This window comes from Doryrhamphus excisus, chromosome 9 (genome assembly GCF_030265055.1).
Source record: "Doryrhamphus excisus isolate RoL2022-K1 chromosome 9, RoL_Dexc_1.0, whole genome shotgun sequence".
Taxonomy (NCBI): Eukaryota; Metazoa; Chordata; class Actinopteri; order Syngnathiformes; family Syngnathidae; genus Doryrhamphus; species Doryrhamphus excisus.
This window is the reverse complement of record NC_080474.1, coordinates 9,903,239-9,924,438: the sequence shown is the minus strand read 5'-3', so window position 1 is coordinate 9,924,438 and position 21,200 is coordinate 9,903,239. Positions and strand designations below refer to the sequence as shown.

The window sequence follows — 21,200 nt, the reverse complement described above, 5'->3', positions numbered from 1 at the left end:
AGTTTGTAGATTGCTATTACAGCAATATCAATAAAGTTGATAAATATTCATAAACAAATCTAATTATGTTATACTGTAGTTGATATATCTTTTGATGATAAGTGAGTACATAACATGTAAATTATTCAAGTAATCATAGGGCATGAAGAATAGGTAGTAAGTGCAGGTGTAATTTGACATAGCAAAGTATGCACCCTGCAGTTCAGGATTTATGGCTCCATAAAGAATAACAGTGTTTCACTGCAACCAAATACCTTTGCATTAATTTACTTAGGGGTACAAGACATTTTATCATTGGGACTCATTTTGCGACTACAACTCTTGACTATAAGTACTTTGTTTGTTCATTTTCCATTTCATGCATGTGCTGTATACCTGAGCTGAAGATGCCAAGTTGACTGACAATTCAGGGTTTTTTGTTAATAATGTGGCTCCTCTAACCAGGTCTGTAGTTTGGAAAAGAAATGTGTTGAAATACAATGACTTCTAAGCCGAAAATGCTTTTATTTTGAATGTATACCACTAAGGTGGTCATTCAAGTGCAATTACAGGTGAAGACAGAAAGTGGCGAGGACGAGAGAAAGAGTGACTACTCACCAAAATCTAAGTGAGTACACAGAAACCATACAATGGCAACCCAATTTAGTTGAACTCTTTGACACAAACCGGCCCCTGTCATCTACAATCCTTATGTGAGACATGAACACACATCTTCCGAAAAAAGACACAGGTAATTAATGCACATAATGGGACACACAAATTCTGCCTATAAAGCTTTCTGAAAAAAACTCCAAAGCCTCTGCTTTCTGGGCATTAATTACCAGCCTCTTTTTATCTGTTTGTATATCTTTAGAACACACAGAAAAAACATGTGTGTCTCTGTTTCTGGATGATGGGTAAAATAAAAAACTGCAGTTTTCCTTGACATATGAGCACTGGCAGAGCTAATCAGGGAAATATACTCAATATGTAAAGTGTTTCTGTAATCAACCTTGGGTGTTGTTTTTGTAGCCATTAAATCTGGAGGACCGTTACAGAGAGTGGATACTGACATTTGCTTGTTAAATCTTAAAGGGGACTTATTATGCTCATTGTATTGCGTTGTGGGCTCCTATGGAGTAGCTACACACGAACCCGCACAGAAAGCTTTCTAGATCTTCCTGAATGTGCATCTATTGGAGCAGTATTTCCTTGGATTTACAAAAAAGTCTGTTTGAATTTACTCCACCCACAGCCCACCTCCGGGCAAGCCCACTCTAGTGTGTTTGGTGACACTCATCTTGTACAGCAAATAGCTTGGACAGCTTGGACCCAGTCACACCCATATAAGGAAGTCACCAGCTGAAACCGAGCGTTCAGAGCCCTCCCAAATTTCTTTCAGAGCTCACTTCCAAAAGGCGCAAGTGTAAAAAGCCTAATAGGCCTCCTTTAAACACCATATGGCAGCACTAATAGTTAGGAAGTTTATGATGATGCTTACAACGATAATGATGCTATTAATGTACGTACATCTGTTGTAAAAAAAAAAAAAATGGGTTGATAAAGAGCCATCTACAATCTTCTCAGCACTTCTGAAGTTCAGGAAGGTTAAATTACACAAAAGCTTGACAGTAACAGTGTGGTGTATTATGACCGAACCCCAGGTTTCGGTCGATGAAATGATGTCAGCCGCTCAGTCAAAAATGGGGTTTTGCATTAACCATGATTTGTTTGTTAAGGATTGGACATTGAAAAGTAAAACTTTTGAGAACGCTTGAATTCACTCCTCTGAGTCATTCGGATGTTTAATGGAAAACTTGAGATGAGCCTGTACATGTGCCCTCTTGTGCAGTGTAGCCTTGCAGGCAGTGTGGGATCTTAATCCAGCACAGGAAAGAGTTCTACCAATGTTTTTTTTCACTTTTCTCAGAATGATCCTTATCCACGAGGTGAGATCATGCATGAAGCTCCATAGTGAGGGCAATCGAATGTAATGTAATGGTTCCATTTTCAAATTATCAGTGGTCTCTATCTTACGATGAGGCTGATTGGGTCTTGCTGATGGGAGATGAACTTTTCGGAACAGCGTCATTCTAGTGGTTTGATGAAACACAGACAAACACCTGAACAGCACAGCTGTATGCACTGGAAGAAACGGAAAAGGTTGGCTTTACTTGACTCACCATATCATTTTGCAGTATGGCATGTTCTCACAAGCCATCACCCCATCCTGCCTGAAATCATCTACCGTCATCCCTATCCGAAAAGGACAGCCTCAGTGACTACAGGACTGTTGCACTTCTGCCTTGAGTAATGAAATGTTTCCAGATACTCGTCTATCAGCACACCTGTCTTCCTCTGATCTAATTGATATACCATTTATATTATTGTGTCTTTTTTTATGTGTTTTAGCTTGGCCATATTGTAAATCACCCCACTACCTAAATATAAAATAGATCAATAAATGGCCAATGTATTGTATTCTTTGTTGTTTTTATTCTTTACTTTGATAAACACATGGAAGTGCAAGTGGTGATGTGCTTTTGCACATGCAAGTCACTTCCCAGACACTCTGCGTTCACATTAACATGTTGCATTTGTTTGGTAATGTGAACAACCAAAAATTTGATTTGAACAACAAATCCGAATTGCGCATCATACGTAGCCTTGGAGTTTTTACCGTCAACAATCAACACTATCATGCACTCACCTGAAACAATGCATGTTTCTTCACACATCTCCAAGGTTTCAAAGTTGTTGGCATTTCCTCCACAACCTCCATATTCAAACAGCTCACACTGGCCCGTGTCAACATTAAAGAAGTATTTGTCCCTAATGGCCCTGCAAGGCCCTGGGTCCTGTTTAAGGGCACACAGCTCCTTGAAGATGAACAGTTCAGGTAACGGTCCCTCTTCTGAAAAACAAAAAGATATTCATGGCATTGTATAAAATGTGTCTTTAATGTCAGTGGTCTGACATTCATACACCATATATACATACCAGCATCTCATCAGTGAGCATCTCTTCACAATTGTTCCCTTCAAAATGTCAGAGAATGTAACACAAGCAAAAGGTTTGCAGAGCGTGAGCAACGTCTGCATCAGCAGTGATGACAGAATTATTATGGAACACTTTCAATAATTATCCCAACTGTGCAAAACAGTTTAATTGAGGTATTTGTGAATGTACTTTTGGCCAGAAGCATTATTCATAATTGGCAGATAGTTGTCTTTCAATCTGAAATTGTCACACAGGAAAAAAAGGGTAAAATTAATCACTTGGGTAACAGCCCCTCATTTTAGTTATGCTTGGTCTGTATTAAAACGACTTTCTTAAACCCATTTACTTCAACGGTGACAGAAGGCGTCACTCCTTACATATCTATCTTCTCACAGCTAGTTCTTATATTAACACAATGATGTCAGTCTCCCCTGAGGTTGAAGAAGTGTTGTATTAGTTTGTCCGTGTGTCTTATAATAATGAGTAAGATAATGGCACCATAATAATAATTTGTCAAACATTTGTCAACAATCAAAGTAAAAGTGACGTTAAATGTTAATTTATCCCTTTTGTTCATCATTTATATTGAGTTTTCTGCATGCAAAACTATGATTTGAAACCTATTAAAGTGTGTTGTGTTAACATTTGAGTGTCTCAGACCGAGAACAGACCCTCGAAAATCCCTTGGATTCATGATATATATAATTGGTAGAGATGATCCTTGTATACAAATTGCACAACAGAGTGTTGTGTCAGACTAAAACAGCAGGTTTTGCACTGCCAGTATTTTTAAAGAAATATTATCAGTTCAAGCTGTTTATAATGAAATTTCTTGCCATTGGCATTGTTGAGTATTCCCAGTTGTTGCCATTATAAGATTGGATTTTTTGCCGAGTATGTGTTTTTTCATGTAGTTTATCGTACAACCCTAAAGAAATGCATTAAAAAGTTTGGAAATGGAGTTTTCCTTCCTGCAAGGTACACATTTTAATACAAGTTGGAACTGCTATAATCGGGGCAATCAGACCATAGTGGCCTGACAGGGTAGGAAGGCCAGCAGCCTACCACTGCAATCTGTCAGATTTTAATTTATAACCTTGGACTGGGGGACACTTATCAAATTGTCCAAATGTACGTGTGCTGAAGTATTTGGTCCCCTGACTTACAGAACGAGTGTTGCATCCATGAGGTGGGATGGGAGCAGAAAACGGGGGTGTGAGAAGATATACCAGGGTGTGACAAGATTTCTCTTTGAGAAAAAATGTATCATGAGAACAGAGTAGCCAGAACCCAATCAGACTGAACTATGGCCTCGCTACTATGAATAATACGGCAATATGGAAGTGGCCATCAATCCATTTTCTATGCCGATTATGCTCATTAGGGTCACAGAGGTATGCTGGAGGTCTATCCCAGCTGACTTTGGACTAGAGGCAGGGTCCACCCTGGACTGATTGGGAAGTGGCAGTGTGGCATAATTGGAAGCGCACATTAAGTGCTTTAGACAAACTTGCAATGAAACCTACCTTGATGTTCATAGCATCAGTGTGATGTGTGGCTGATGTCCTAGCAGAAGCTGTAGTAATTCTACATTTGATCAACTTTACCTAAATATTTGTCAGATCAACCTATGTACATGTTCTGACTTGTCTGCACACTGCACCCTTAATCATCGAGTTGTTCTTTTGACACTCATTGCATTCTCAGCGTAGAGATCCGTGTAGACAATTTAGCAAGTATTTGGTAATTACTGTAAATACAAGCTATCAACAAGAGTTAAAGCATCCCCCAAGCAGGCATGTGGAAGTAAGCCCCACTCTGTACAGCCATGCAATGCACATCTCAATTTTGCCCATCATCCACAATCCAGCTGTCATTGGGATACACCTATTTTGACTATGAAGCCTTCTAAAAAAAACTAACAACGTTGCATTGTTTGATATACAATACATGCTGTGATCAGGCATTAACACGTACAATGATGATAACATGTAAAATACTAACAACACATCGCTGACTGCTCGCCTCAGCGTCATTCACAGACAGAAGAGTGGATACGTACCTCTCAATTTCACTACAAACACTCAACAAGAAGCTTGTTTGGTCAGTCTAAATGAAAAGGTACTATAGTGAGAGGGGGAAAAAATACATGAAGACAATGTTAACGGATGTAAGCTTCTAAGAAACCTATAAAGACATGACCTAATTTTTGTTTGAGCCTCCACAGTACTTTACTGGAGGATCAAATCTGGCATACTCCTTCTCAGTGGCATTAAAGAATCTGACAGCAAAAGTACACGCCTTTGGGAGAAATCTGTAGGCATTTCTTTAAACAATACAAGCTTTTTGAGTCTTTGTGACTGGGAAAAAAATGACTCCTCAAGGTACAATATAATTATGATGGTGTATGTGTCTATGAATATATCTGGCTACAAAGTACGCTACCCACACAAAGTTAGAGATATGCATAATTGTTATGTTAGAGAACAGAAAGTTGTGTGTTAAGCATTGAACATGTTAGTACATTTTAGGTTAATCGTGAATTGTATGTGAAATATCCTTAACATCTTGTGAGTAGTATACAACGAAGATTGTTTAGTGCCAGAGCAGCTGTCACGGTTTTGCACAAAATAGAAGGGGCCACAGGAAAATCACAGAAAAATGTGTGATGCATTCATTTTTAATCAGAACCTGCATGCTAATGTGGCAGGTGATGAGGGAGGAGAAATGCACAGTCGATTGTTGCATTATCGCTCGAGAGGCTTTGTCGACCTATTTGTCCAAATCAGATAACATTCATCACAGTTTGTGTTTACTTCCACGGCCTCAGAAGAGTCCTATCTTGTTCTTATTGGAAAGATAAACAACAACACCTCCCTTTGTATTACTATTATATATCTTTACTAAATCTAAGTCGAGACCTATTGCCAGAAGCCCAATCTTAACAACCAAGTACAATAAAGCTCTTAAGTTGTACTGATTTTTAGCTGTTAGCACAATACAAAAGTGAGTCTGTTCTGTAATGTACTGTGAGATTATCTGAATTTTGTGTCGCAAAATTCTGTTCTCTGAAACTATGGTTGTATAAAGCAGATGTAAAACAAAGTCGGTACTGAAGTGGGTAGTGAAAAACTTACAACTTTCATCATGTATATCATTGAGGTAATGTATACCTGGTGTTATTGCTGCAATTGAAATAAACAAATACATTTTGTGTACTGTTAAAACCCCCAAATAATATGTTTTATCATGCCACGTACTGTATTTAGCAAGCGTCTCCATTGGCTGCCATGTACTTTTACTTCTGACCAAAACATCAACCTTTGTGCACCGCAGGGACTGAACAAGAACTTTTCTGATTTATCTGGGTACACATTAAAACACTGACAACTGATTATATCTCTGTGGTTTCACAGACTACAGGTCAAAATCATGACCAATTACAATCTGCATCTGTTGTTGTTGGCAGTCTAATATTGCTTTGTGCCTTCATTTTAAAGAAAGTACAGCAATATTGTCTGCTGGAAAAAAAAAGATTCAAAAATGATCATTAAGCCTGAAATGTATTGTTGCCATGTAAATTATTACAGCCGAACTAGTTCTCTGAAGAGAATGCTGATATTCGGTAATAAGGCCACAGGCAGGGTAGGGTTGCGTCACGAAGACCATTAGAAATGCAAGCCAGTGCGCAAAGGGGACAAAGTTCAAACAAATGAACTGAGATGTTACGAGATACAAAATGACACCACTTACACTTAATTTTGTCATTTTCATCACAGGCAAAGCTATTACCATCTAATTAACACAGTGAGGTCTGAATGGCACTTCCAAAGAGACACACAAAGACAGCAAACGCTCAGGAATACATTCTTTTCTGAGTTGTACTCCTTTACCGTTGTAGAAATATCCCTTTGAAGTAAACACAAAAATGTGATTGGATAATCTCTGTAGATTGTGATTAACATTAAATTGGAAAGTTTCTAATTAACAAATTCAGATCCTATGACGAAACCACTTCACTTAAGAAAGACTTAAAGATGCAGGAAATGTAGCCATAGCCTTCAACAGATGGGCACTTGGAAAAACTTTACAGGCTCAGTCAAGATAACACTATCGTTTTTGAAGAAACTCCAGTTCAATGACTCACAAGGAAAATGTCCCCATGTCTCCAAATGATAAACTGACTGTACCAAACAAAACCGAAACAGTTTAGAAATATATATTTTTAAACCAAACAAAAGACCGTAACCACAAATAAACCGTTGCATCTTTTCTCCTTGGTTGGTGTGATGTCCCTTTTTCTTCGTGAAACCTACAAATGTGATTCGTCTTACAAACAACATTGTGGATAATGGCTCAATTTTTTAATAACTGCATATATTCAGACACAGCTAGAATGTGTCTTCAGTCAGCGTATTATCAGGGGCTGTCATATCAAAAATTCAAAGATTTCAGCAAATAAACAGTTTCCCAGCAGCAGCTCTGCGTCTGAATTTGTGTGTGTCAGGAAATAAATGATGTGGCCATACACCATGCTATGTTTACTGTGTGTACTTCAAAGGCATAGTATTTAATAATTCTATCGCCTTGCCACCCACTCAAAAAATACAGAAAAGGGTTTTAAATCACATTTTATTGTAATTTAGCATTACAGTTAATCCACAAATTGCTCCATGTACATTTGGGTTACATAACTTGTCATAATAACCTCATGCCTCACCACAAAAAAAACACATGCTTGTGACTCTTTTGTACTTTTGAAAATGTACAGTATGTAAACCATTAATTATGACAATTGACTAGATCTCTGCGATACCAAACCAGTAGACATGTGATTTCAATAGCAGGGAGCTGCTCTCGAGCACTTTAAAATAATATAATAAATAAATAAATAAATAAAAATAAAGAAATAAATAAAATCTGAAAAGCAAAATATTTGACATTAATACAATAAGGGGAATATGAGAAAGGATGAGGAACAAGCAGACCACATAAACCAGGTGTGTCTGTACTGAAAAATGAAAGGATGCAGGGCCACTTTGCTATTTTTGTGGGCAATCATTTTTATATTTCGGTATAGCAGTATGAATATAATATAATAATAATATAATATAATAATATAACATAGTATCCTTATAAATGATAAGCAAAAAAATATCGAGTTGATGGAACTGTTTTTCCTGCAACCGCGTGCCGCGGCATACTGTAAAGACGTATTGGCACCTCAAGTCTACCACAGAATGGTCCAGCGGTGGTAGAGAAAGCAGAGCAAACAACAAAATAACCTAAAGTGTCAACAGCTTCTTGCAAAGCACACCACAACAACCAACGCGGCGTATCATTTAAAACAGGTAAGGTTGTGATGCCAAATTCATTTTAAATCCCCACTGCGGATTTCCATCCAAGATATTAGGCTGCTAACTGCGAGTTTTGGCAAGCTGTCGTTTTTCAAGCCATGTTGTTCCAATTTGATGTGCACTTTGTTCATCTAATTATCTCTGTCACTGTCAGGTTCATAACTAATGCTATATTCATTCTATCTACATTTTATTCTAACAGTCACCAAATAAATTAAGATACTTTTTTTGCGCACCTACTATGTTTGTAAGGTATCTGAGTGTTTGAGCCCTTTTGTTTGAGGTGGAAAATATTGTAAATGAGATGAGTTTATTTGTAGGGATGGGCATAAGCTAACAAATCAGATTTGACTATGAAAACCGTAGGTCAAAGACAGCCCTACATTAGCTCAATTTTACTTTTTCACTATGTTTTTTTTTTTTTACATTGTGTCTGTTATTTAAAAAAAAAATATGTACCTTTCATATTTTTTGGAAAGAGGGTGCACTTACAAATTCAGCAGGGCACCACCATGCAAACCACAGAGCTCATTGTAAAGACCATAGGTTTTGCAACGAAGCTCTGAATTATTCCCATAATAGCTCGGACAGGAAATTGCTTTCAGTAGATAGCTTGTGTCAAATGTCTCCCAAAGCCCCGTAAGACTGAGAAAAGATACCACTATCAGAAAAGAAAATTCCAATGAGTCATTAAGCTATGTGACAGGGCAGTGTCTTCATTACTTTAAAGCGGACCCATTATGCTCAGTTTTCGACGCTTTGGATTGAGTTGGGGATTCCTATAGAGCAGCTACAAACAATACCCGCACATAAAGCTTTCTAGTTCTTCCAGAATGTGCAGCTGTTCAGTTGTATTTCTTTGGATTTTGTGGCTCCCAGAGATGGTCTGTTTTAATGTATTCCATCCACGGCCCAACTCCAGGCATGCCCACTCCGCTGTAGTTGGTCACACTAGTGAGTGCTTAAAAGCAATTCCAAGCTACGAATGGTACAGGAGTTAAATCACTTACAAAGTAAACTTCACTCTTCACTAAGTTACAGATACAGGCATGAGTCCGTTTTCATCAAACCCAAGTTTAAAAGGGTCAAGATTTTGAATTGTTCTGGGAAAGAAAACCCACAGCCCCGTATGTGAACAGGGAATCCAATGCTTAATAGATCCTGCTTTAACAGGAAGAAAGGAAACAGACACAGAGATACACACTGAAGAAAGATGATTAAAGGATTCCCTGGCCAGATTATATCCATAGTGTACCAACTCTAAAAGAACCACTATCAATTCTTCACAGAGCGTAAGTCACCAACATGTAGATGCTTTGTTTGGGCACTCGATTACATGGATTGAATGGCAAAGAGACTAGTTTGTTGGGCGCAATATGAAACATTGTACAAAAATCAAGACAGGTTTTTGGTGAAAACCAAGATTAAATGCAACAATTAAATGATTAATCCATTATCCAAGTAATTCAGAACTATATCGATATTTTTTTAACCTCTGATTTCAGCCTCTCAAAGGTGAATATTTTTTAAATTCCTATGTCATCCATGAAAACAGAGCTATTTGCGTTGTTATTCAACAGTTTTGCCTCTTTTCTGATACGTTTCATATTAATTCGGTCTAACCAATTAATCAAAACAACAAGCTTCAATGAATCTACTTATAAAATCATTGCAGCCCTAAAGCCGACCAAATCCGGTGGCATACGAAAACTAATGTACCACTATATTAGAACTGGGTGTGACCGTGTAGTCCACTTCACTCTTTTATAATGTAAGAATACAATAACTGAAGAAGACAATTAAGTTTTTCTCAAGGTGACCCTGAATGCATCTGAAGTAGCCATAAATGTGGCTCCTATGCAAGCATAGTAGGCTGCTACACTAAACAGCAGTCCATCTGAGCAAGCAATAGCTTTCTGATCAAATCGGAGAAAAACAGCAAAGACTCAAACTCAAAGACTCAAATACATAAATCTCAATGTATGCAAAGTTGTGATTCCTCATTTTTAGAAACGTCAAAAGAAACACTCACAAAGAGACAGCAGTTGAGAGTAATCAAAGGTTAGAAAATAAACTGATATGGCCACAATAAATATGACTCAACTCACATTCATGCTGCTCATCCATCACCTGTATCACAACACTTGTGTCACACCCAAATGTGAACCACTACACTGCACTCCAACATTGCTCAGAGGTGAAAGTCATGCAGGGACAGATCTGATCATATTTCATAAAATAGCATTTTATGTGGGTGATGGAAGAAGACATTAACCTAAAAATTAAACTGACAGGGAAGCATTCATGCATGCTTATTGTATATTTTTGTATCCCCTTTTGACAGTGCCAACGACTGTTGCTTCTTGTAAAAGCAGCCGAAATGAACCCATTTTCCTGTTGTCTATGTCCTTATGCCTGAACTGCAAGCGAACATCTATATAATTGCATGTCTCCTCTATATATATTGCGACTCAATTGTTTATGCCGCCACTGTTAAAGTGTACAGAATCGTCTGCCCCATATAACTGTGGATTTTGTGTCATTGAGACACATTTTAAATTATCATAAATGCACTGAAATTGACACGATACAGTCGAGTAAACGTCATTATGTATAGGATCATGGTGACTGATTTTGATACAATTATATGTAAATACAGTGGCAGTGTTTCCTGTACTCGTTGAAAATGTTCAAAATCGTTCCATTATTTTGTGATTTGCAAAATCACAAGAAAGTAGTTTGTACTTGGAGACACTTTATGCGCAACTTCCAGAACGTAAACATTAAATTGGCTCCACATGACGCAGCGGTTAAAATTAAAATTCCGTTCTTTTTCTTCTTACCTTGTTTGGCTTTGCCGAAGGTCCCAAAAAGGCAGGGGAGCCAAAAGACAGATAAAACGCAGCACTCGTTGGACAGAAACATGCTGGTGATAGCAGGGCAGCCTGGTCCAAACTGACACTTTGGACGTTCGGAAAAGTTGTCCCCTTCAACTTGTGGGCGCGTACTTCCGGTTGATGGAGCCGTGCCAACCTGCAAGCACCAAGATAGTGCAATAAAAAATTAACTGTCGTTTCCTTTCGGAAGAGGAATAGATACTGTATTAATACATACATGACAATAATACTTTACCGTCTCAAAAATACGTACACACCACAACTATCTTAAAATATGCCCTATACAGCTTTGTGCTAAGTGAGTGATTGTCATATTTCAGTCACGTGACAACCCCAGGAAGCGGCTTCCCCTAAATGACAGCAAGTCAAGTAACCTATCTTATTTACAGAAAAAATGTTGCCATTAAAAGTTATTTTGAAGGCCGAATAGCAGATATAATGTGTTACATAAAAATTGAATTATATACTTTATTAACTTTATTAATAGTTACAGTTAATGTATATTCAAAAATATGCATGTTAAGCTAATTGAAGAGTCTGTATAGCCCATAAGTGTGAATATGAGTGTGAAAGTTTGTTTGTGTCCTGGAACATCACACATTTTTTATTTGATTTTTAATATATGTAACATGACACATTTTTAATGTGCCGCATAGTGGCGTTGTGGTTACCATGTTGGCCACACAGAAGATCAGCAAGATCTGGGTTTGAGTCTCTGTGATGGCATCTCTGTGTGGAGTTTGCATGTTCTTTCTGTGCGTGTGTGTGTTTTTGTCCGGGAACTCCAGTTTCCTCCCACATTCCGAAAATATGCATGTTAGGTTAACTGGAGACTCTAAATTGTCTGTAGGGATGATTGTGAGTGCGAATGGGTATTTTGTTTATGTGTTCCCTGCAATTGGCTGGCGACCAGTCCAGTCCAGTGTGTACCCTGTCGCTCGCCCCAAGTCACCTGGGATAGGCTCCAGCATACCCCCTAATGAGGACACAGTCATGGACACAGTCAAACACTTTCAAATGACTTTAACCATCTGCTGGCTGTATTTGAGCGAATGGTCTTCTCTTTTGTTTGCTTTAATCAGAGTGCTCCTGTCACCAAAAAATGTTTGGAAAAAAACATTTCAAAATGAAGAATTCACTTCAGAAAAACAACCTTAACAACAATAAAATAAGTGGGAAATGAAGTTGCGATCTACAAGTGTCCCCTGGTGAGTTTCTCAACCCCCGCCATTTTAGCTGTGATGTCACACCAGGGAGCGGACTGAACCAAACAGACCCATAAATGCACAGCAAAGTGATCAAAGTGTAATATTCACAACAATATGACTGATATCGTGGCGACAGGCCCCAAACCAGATGGTGGACACCAGAGGTCAGGGTCAAGCTGAAGAAGGAGTCCTATCGAGCATTGATGGCTTGTGGGACTCCGGAAGCAGCTGACAGGCACCGTCAGCGGTGGCTGTTGTCGAGGCAAAAACACAGGTGTGGGAGGAATTTGGTGAGGCCATGGAGCACGACTTTCGGTCGGCCTCGAAGATTAGTTCTGGCAAACCATCCGGAACCTCAGAAAAGGGAAGCAGTGCCCAGTCCACACTGTTTACAGTGGAGACGGGGGCCTGCTGACCTCGACTGGGGATGTAGTCGGACGGTGGAAGGAATACTTTGAGGCCCTTCTCAATCCCACTGACATTAAGATTAAGATTAAGATATGCCTTTATTCGTCCCTCAGTGGGGAAATTTGTATTGCACAGCAGCAAGAGTACAGAGTCAGTTAAGCAGTACAAAATATAGTACAAAATATAGAAAAATAAACAATATTAACGCACCAAGTATTAACAAAAATCAACAGTTTTTCCCAGAGTTATATACAATACAGTATGTAGATAATATGAGACGAGATGAGATATATGACCAGTCTATACACTGAGATCTTGTCAGAGAGTTAATATGAGGCATTATGGAAATACTTCACATAGAACTTAGTTTATTGCATTTAGAGCCCTTAATATTGCACATGGAGGTTGATCAGATATTGCACAGTGAATGGGGTCTGGAGTAACTATACTGAATGTAAAAAGCAAAGTATTGCACAGATGTACATAGCAGTGTAGAAGTCTATTTGGAGCAGTGCTGGTTGTACAGCCTGACAGCTGCAGGAAGAAAAGACCTGCGATATCGCTCCTTCACACACTTGGGGTGAAGCAGTCTATCGCTGAAGGAGCTCTCAAGTGCTGTCAAAGTGTCCTGCAGGGGGTGGGAGTCGTTCTCCAACATGGATGATAGCTTAGCCAACATCCTCCTCTCCCACCACCTCCACTGGGTCAAGAGGGCAACCCAGTGCAGAGCTGGCCTTCCTGATGATCTTATCCAGTCTCTTCCTATCCGCAGCCGAAATGCTGCTGCCCCAGCAGACCACTCCCTGGAAAATGGCTGAAGCCACAACATACCTTTCATAGAGGAAGCAGAGTCTGAGGACACATACGTGGACAGTGCCATCACCGTGGCTGGTATCTGGGGTGGTTAAAACGCTCCTCAGTGGCAAAGCTCCGGGGGTGGATGAGTTCCGCCCAGAATTCCTCAAGGCTCTGGATGTTGACGGACTGTCTTGGCTGACACGTCTCTTCAACATTGCATGGAAGTCGGGAACAGTACCTTTGGATTGGCAGATCGAGGTGGTGGTCCCCCTTTTCAAGAAGGGTGACCAGAGGGTGTGTTCCAACTATAGGGGGATCAAACTCAGCCTCCCTGGGAAAGTTTATTCCAGGGGGCTGGAGAGAAGGGTACGAGCGTTGGTCGAACCTCTGATACAAGAGGTCCAATGCGGTTTTCGTCCTAGTCGTGGAACACTGGACCAGCTCTACACCCTCATGAGGGTGCTTGAGGGTGCATGGGAGTTTGCCCAACCAGTCTACATGTGCTTTGTAGACCTGGAAAAGGCATTCGACCGTGTCCCTCGTAGCTTCCTTTGGGGGGTGCTCCGGGAGTACGGGATTGGTGGCGCGCTACTACGTGCTATCCGGTCCTTGTACAAACGGGGCAGGAGTCTGGTTCACATTGCCAGTAGTAAGTCAAGCCTGTTTCCAGTAAACGTTGGCCTCCGCCAAGGCTGCCCTTTGTCACCGATTCTGTTCACAATTTTCATGGACAGAATTTCTAGGCGCAGCCAAGGTGTTGAGGGAGTCCAGTTCGGGGGCCTTAGAATTTCATCTCTGCTATTTGCAGATGATGTGGTTCTTATGGCCTCTTCGGGCTGTGACCTTCAGCGTTTACTGGGGCGGTTTGCATCTGAGTGTAAAGCGTCTGGGATGAGACTCAGTACCTCCAAATCAGAGGCCATGGTTCTCAGTCGGAAAAGGGTGGAGTGCTCCCTCTGGGTTGGGAATGAGGTCCTGCCCCAGGTGGAGGAGTTTAAGTATCTTGGGGTCTTGTTCACGAGTGAGGGTAAGTGGGAGCGTGAGGTCGACAGACGGATCGGTGCAGCTTCGGCAGTAATGCGGTCGCTGTACCGGACCGTCGTGGTGAAAAGAGAGTCGAGCCGGAGAGCGAAGCTCTCAATTTACCGGTCGATCTATGTTCCCACCCTCACCTATGGTCATGAGCTTTGGGTCATGACCGAAAGAATGAGATCACGGATACAGGCGGCTGAAATGAGTTTCCTCCGTAGGGGAGCTGGACTCACCCTAAGAGATAGGGTGAGGAGCTCAGTCATCCGGGAGGGGCTCATAGTAGAGCCGCTTCTCCTTCACATCGAGAGGAGTCAGTTGAGGTGGCTCGGGCATCTAGTCCCGATGCCTCCCGGACGCCTCCCTGGTGAGGTGTTCCGGGAAAAGGCCCCGGGGCAGACCTAGGACACGCTGGAGGGATTATGTCTCACAGCTGGCCTGGGAACACCTTGGTGTCCTCCCGGTGGAGCTGGAGGAGGTGGCCGGGGACCGGGAAGTCTGGGCTTCCCTACTAAGACTGCTGCCCCTGTGACCCGGACCCGGATCAGCGGAGGAAAATGGATGGATGGATGACTGATATTGTGTTGTGATGTAATAATATCACACAAAAAAGTCAGCCACAACAGGTATGTTGTTTGACTGGCAGTGATTTATAGCCTGCAAGATACAAGGTGAGTGACCAACAATTGCTGTTTAGCTAGCCTTGAATTTTGGCTTGACCCATATTATGATTATTCTAAGATCCATATAATACAGTATATCTGGTAGAAAAAAATCATCCCTGCTTGTGTTTTCCCCAGTGTGGCTCGAAGAATGATAGCCGGACAGCTGATGGCAAGGTCTATCCAGCTGACGTAGGATGCAGAGGTTCTGTGGCTTCCTTTACCCCAAAGCTCATGAAAGACCTTGACATTCATGGACAGGCACTGCGAAAGACAATAAGATCAGTCCCTGAAATGGCTGAAAGAAAGGCGTAAGGACCCTTGCTGGACTCAAAGCAGGGGGTGCCTCTCTTGGACGCCTGGTGTTGCTGATGAACTCTCTGGAGGTGTCATGGACTATTAGTGGACCTATCATCAACACTGCCGAGCTCACTGCAACCCGCTCCATCCAGGCTTAATCACCCTGTATTTGATGAGGGTGTCTAGTGTGCGTTACAGATAATGCATTTTTGCCGGGTATGAAACAAGTACATTTCGTCATTATCCGTATTTGTGTTTAAAAAAATGCTCATTATGTATTCATTCTTCACGCCCTGTGATTGGCCAGTCCCACACAGTGACCGCCTCTACCGAGATGGCGGCAGTGGCTCAGCATTGCAATTGGGAAGATGGAAAATGGCTCGGTGTTTGTCGCAATGCCTCCACTTTATTAGGTTTTCTTCAGCTCGCCTCTATTTTGGTTTGTATCTAAAGTTATTGTCACGCCCTGTGTGGGTTCCCTCGTGATAGTTTGTTTGGTTTCCTTTCTGGACTCTTATTTTGTATTTGACTTCCTGTTTTGCCTTTTCTGCTTCCGTTGTCTTAGTTACCCACACCTGTCTTTTGAGTAATTTGAGTATCTATTTAGTTCAGGTGTGTGCGTCTCCCTGTGTGGGATTATCGTTTGTCCGTCAGCTACCTGAGTTGCTTTGTTCTTCTGTTGCTATTAATGCACAGAATAAATATTATTTACCTGCACTTGGTCCTGTTCTCTGCATCCTGGGGTCGAACCGTAAAGCAATGAAGCCGCACCGTGACAGAATAATCCCACCAAGTGACGACGACCTTGCGGAGAGCGAGTTTTGGACCTGGCAGCCCCTCAAGGCCATGGAGGATGAGGAGATGGCTATACCGCCATGGGAGATGGAGGACTTGGTGCGCGGTGCGCAGATTGTCGCTACGGCGTGGCTGTATCCCGGACCCACCGACGACGCTCCAAACCCTCCGCGATGCCGACGCAAGCCGTGGCGCCACAGAGCGACGCCTAGCTCGTCTTCCCCTCCACGCCAAGTCGAGGTGCACCCGCCCTCTTGCCCTGCCAGCTTCGGCGAACCCGACGACGATCTCGCGGAGCTCGACGAATGGACCCGGCAGTTCTTCAAGGCGATGGAGCAGGAATGTGCAAGGTACACGCCGCAGGAACTGGAGACCATGGTGTGGGGGCCGGACGGTACCCTAGTGCCCATGGCGTCGGTGTTCCCGGTACCCGCTGCACACCCTCCGACGCGGCGGCGGCGCCGACGCACGGCACGTCGCCAAGAGGTGTGGCCGCCCTCTTGTTCCTCGCCATGTCACGCCATGGCACAGCTCTACCCTCTCGCTGCCGAGTCGCCGCCCGTCGTGCACCCATCGACGGCTCCCGTGCCAAGCGGCGAGGCGTCTCAGACTCCTCCAGTACCCAAGCCACGCAGCCCCAGGGGTTCCCAAGACCCGGCTCCCGTGCCAAGCTGCATGGCGTCTCAGTTTCCTCCAGTGCCCAAGCCGCGCAGCCCCTGGGGTTCCCGAGACCCGGCTCCCGTGCCAAGCTGCGTGGCATCCCGGATTCCGCCTGTGCCCAAGCCGCGCAGCCCCAGGGGTTCTCAAGACCCGGCTCCCTTGCCAAGCTGCGCAGCGTCCCCGATCCTGCCCGTGCCCAAGCCGCGCAGCTTCAAGCCCAAACAAGTGGCTGCGGCCGGGACTGCTGACCTGGAGGAGCCAGTGTCCCTCCTCCAAGCCTCCCTCCTGCCTTCCCTGGTTTCGGCTCCCTCTGATGACGGCGTCTGGGATCCGCCTTCGAGAGGGGGGGCTAGTACCACCTGCTGGGCTATGCTGGAAGCACAGCCCAGCCCGCCAATGGAAAGGGAAGATGGCGCCACCTGCTGGGGGAGTGAGGAGGCACAGCCCACTCCACCTGCAAGACGAGGAGCAGGGCTTGCTGGAGCAGATGGAGAGGCTCTGGCATGGATGACGCCTGCTGCTTCGCCGTCTCCGCGTCAGGGCCGGACGCCTGCTTCTTCGCCGTCTCCGCGTCAGGGCCGGACGCCTGCTTCTTCGCCGTCTCCGCGTCAGGGCCGGACGCCTGCTTCTTCGCCGTCTCCGCGTCAGGGCCGGATGCAGGCTTCTTCGCCGTCGCACCCAGGGCGCCCCCCTGAGGACGCCTACCTCGCGCTTGGTCGAGGGCGCCCCCCGGAGGGTGTTTACCGACCCAACCATTCCCTCCATCACGTGGAGGGGTCTTGCTGGCTCCGCCGGGCCTGCCGCCCCGGCCGGCCCCCAAAAGGGTTCCGTCGGCAACCCACCTCCGGTCCCCCCACCACCCATCCCTCTTTGACTGAGAATTGTTTTGGACGTCTAGGATCTGTCCTTGAGGGGGGTGTACTGTCACGCCCTGTGTGGGTTCCCTCGTGACAGTTTGTTTGGTTTCCTTTCTGGACTCTTATTTTGTATTTGACTTCTTGTTTTGCCTTTTCTGCCTCCGTTGTCTTAGTTACCCACACCTGTCCCTAATTTGAGTATCTATTTAGTTCAGGTGTGTGCGTCTCCCTGTGTGGGATTATCGTTTGTCCGTCAGCTACCTGAGTTGCTTTGTTTTTCTGTTGCTATTAATGCACAGAATAAATATTATTTACCTGCACTTGGTCCTGTTCTCTGCATCCTGGGGTCGAACCGTAAAGCAATGAAGCCGCACCGTGACAGTTATTTGGTAACCGTGTTCCCTAACATGCGTGATTGCACGGTGCGCAGCGCTGCAACACTCACAAACTCAATACATATAACCTGCATTGACTGGTTAGGACATTAGGTATACTTGCACACAAGCACAAGAGTGTGTATGGCTCACATGAGCCATACATAAAATATTACTCCCCTTTCAATATTGTCACACAACTGTGGTCAATTACAACCTTTTTATTGCACACAATAATGGCTACTGCAAGTGACTACACAAATTATTCCTTCCTGGTTCCCCTGAACGACACGCCTACACCCCTGGTGCATTCACAGCCACCCGAAACAGTCAGACATTCTGGAACACAACATGCCGACAAGAACACAGCAGGATTGCTACAGTATGTTGCAGTGTGCACCTTGCAATCTTAAACTTGTTTCATAACTACACAATGCATTTTTTTATGACAGCAGGCACGATCATGCATCTGACACTGAGGTTTTTTCTGCTTTTTTTGGGTGGTTTGGCTCATGATATAAATTGCAAAACTGCTTGTAGTACTGAATGTGGTGCTTTTGAGAAAAATACAGTCCAAAAGGTTGACACATTATCGTTATATTTATTGCATGAATCCCCAACTTCACACAGCTAATATATATAATATAATTCACCATATAAATCCACCACATAACGAGCCAAAAAGTAATGAAATACACTTGTCTCAAATAAGGCACATGTATTTATAGGTAAGAAAGTGGCAAACTTTTCTAATGGGATGAACAGCTTCTGCACACATTGCTACTAAGTCTAACAAGCTGCAAACAGTGGTCTTATTTTGAAGGAAGGTCACAGAGGTATGTTCTGAGTGTGGAGAATGTGCAGCTAAGATGGGCAACGTTTAAAAAAAAAAGTTAGTCATATTTTTCACTTGGAAATTGTACATTGTCACCGGGCACTGTAAAACTTTCCTTACATTAAAGCCGAAAATATACTCATAGAGCCCAAGTCGCGCACACACAATCACACAAGCTCACACAGGTCTGTACTAATATTGAAAGTCCTGCCTATCACCCCCACCTCCCCACCCCCCCGACAGTTCACTGCGCCCCTCTGAGGGGGGCCACCCTCACTACTTGAGAAGCACTGTCCTAAAATCTTTTGCTGACATTATTCGAGTAGTGTGGACATGTTGATTGATGTTGAGTAATTACCATAACAACACAGCCACAACACAGCCGCTCCAGCCAATTTTGTGTGGCAGAACCACATTACAACAGCACAGCAGGATCTATCATAATACCAATCAAATAAAGTGTGGTCCCATTTCTGATTTACACAATACTATGCCATTAAAATGCAGACTTAGCTGCAAAGTGATTCACCTTCAACCAGCAGTACATCATCATTGACAATTATTAAAATATGTCTAAACGGCATTCATAAATGTCTGCATTAACAAATCTTTGTCTCCATCCGCTTATGCTTTCACTTCATCTGTTCTTTGAGGATCTCTCTGATTCCAGTGATTATACGGTGCATAATATTATTTCTTGCATTTTTATGCGAATAAGTTACCCAACCATTAACTGAAATTTGCGGGGCAGTAGCACAGTCAGTAGAGCAACTTGTCTAATAAATGTGTCCAATATCTCAGTCCTCCCGGTCCCTGTCGGGTTTATTACAGTAAAAATTAAATGTTGATTAAATTAAATAATATTTCAAAGTAAGTTACACTGTACTAAAGCCTTTAGTAAAAGAAAAACACACATTTTCAGGTATTACATTTGGCTAAACAACACAGCCAACAAAGCAACTTTTTTTCAAGTTTTTCTTTGTAAAATGCAACTTCAACAACAAACACAATCATATTTGGTTAGGAACATACCACTTCCACTCTAATCTCTGGAATTAATAATGGGCAATTTGATTAATTTCACTGGCTTGAGTTCTTATTCAACATAATGCACCTGGCAAGTGTGCACAAACATCGTTCAATATCTTTACAAAAACAAAGATATGGCCCAGGTCTTGGTACATTTAACTGGAGTCAACATTTTCTTGAACAAATTATTTCACTTCAGAAAGAAGACCGCAAGACTTTGACTATGGCAGTTTGTGAGGAACAGGCAGCAACGTAGGATAAGCCACATAGAAAATGGATGGATGGATGCAGTGACATCTGTTACACGTCTGCTATATCAGCCTTATTGCGATTATGATGCCCAATTCAGATTTTTTGCTAAAATCTGATCTTTAATATGGTTTTTCACATTACCACAAAAATGTGACTTGTCAAAAGACTTGACAAAGCGTCTGTGACGCACTTGCACAAAAGCACGACATTACACGCTTCTTTCGTGTGTTCAGTGAAGTAATATTGCCTCAATTTGTGCTCTCCTTGGCCCATAGTTAGTACAAGGAGTGTGCAACAGGACATCTACTCCCAGGAGCGTGTGGGCGAATATTAGAGCCAGGAGTGATGGAAGCTGCTTCACTGACACTTTTTGGAAATAATTTTCAGATGACAATAATAACTTTAGCCTAAATATTTGAGCAACATTTACTTGTGTAAACACACAGCAATGCGTATGACAATGTGCTTTTGAGTATGTCTCATTCCCCAGACGCTTTGCTTTTACGTTGCCCTTTTTTTTTTATTTTTGTTAATATAAACGAGCAAATCAAAAATTGGATTTTAACAAAAAATCAGAACTGGGCATTATTGGGTGGCTCTGGATTTGAATGTTAGCTCTTTTACGATTCGCTGCAGGCATTACTGTTTCCTCACATGCATGTTTGTGTCCTCTTGTCCAAGGTCACCCGGGAAATGTTCCAGCTTACCCTGTGACCATGAACAGCATATGCATTAGACCATGAACGAGTCAATTAATGCT

General features: G+C 42.6%; 1 protein-coding gene across 3 annotated transcripts in view; it reads right to left on the bottom strand.

Annotated features, from left to right (window-relative positions):
- The window catches only part of tfpia (tissue factor pathway inhibitor a), a 31,639-nt gene that overhangs the window by 7,956 nt on the left and 2,483 nt on the right, over window positions 1-21,200 (bottom strand). For 2 of the 3 annotated variants that reach the window (XM_058082748.1, XM_058082746.1), the window contains exons 2-3: window positions 11,180-11,369; window positions 2,690-2,893 (exon numbers count right to left, since the gene is read on the bottom strand). In XM_058082748.1, the coding sequence (XP_057938731.1) occupies window positions 2,690-2,893; window positions 11,180-11,261 (286 nt within the window). In that variant the 5' untranslated portion in view covers window positions 11,262-11,369. Of the gene's footprint in view, window positions 1-2,689; window positions 2,894-11,179; window positions 11,370-11,450; window positions 11,562-21,200 lie in introns of those variants that run through there. The other variant, XM_058082747.1, reaches the window with a different exon arrangement.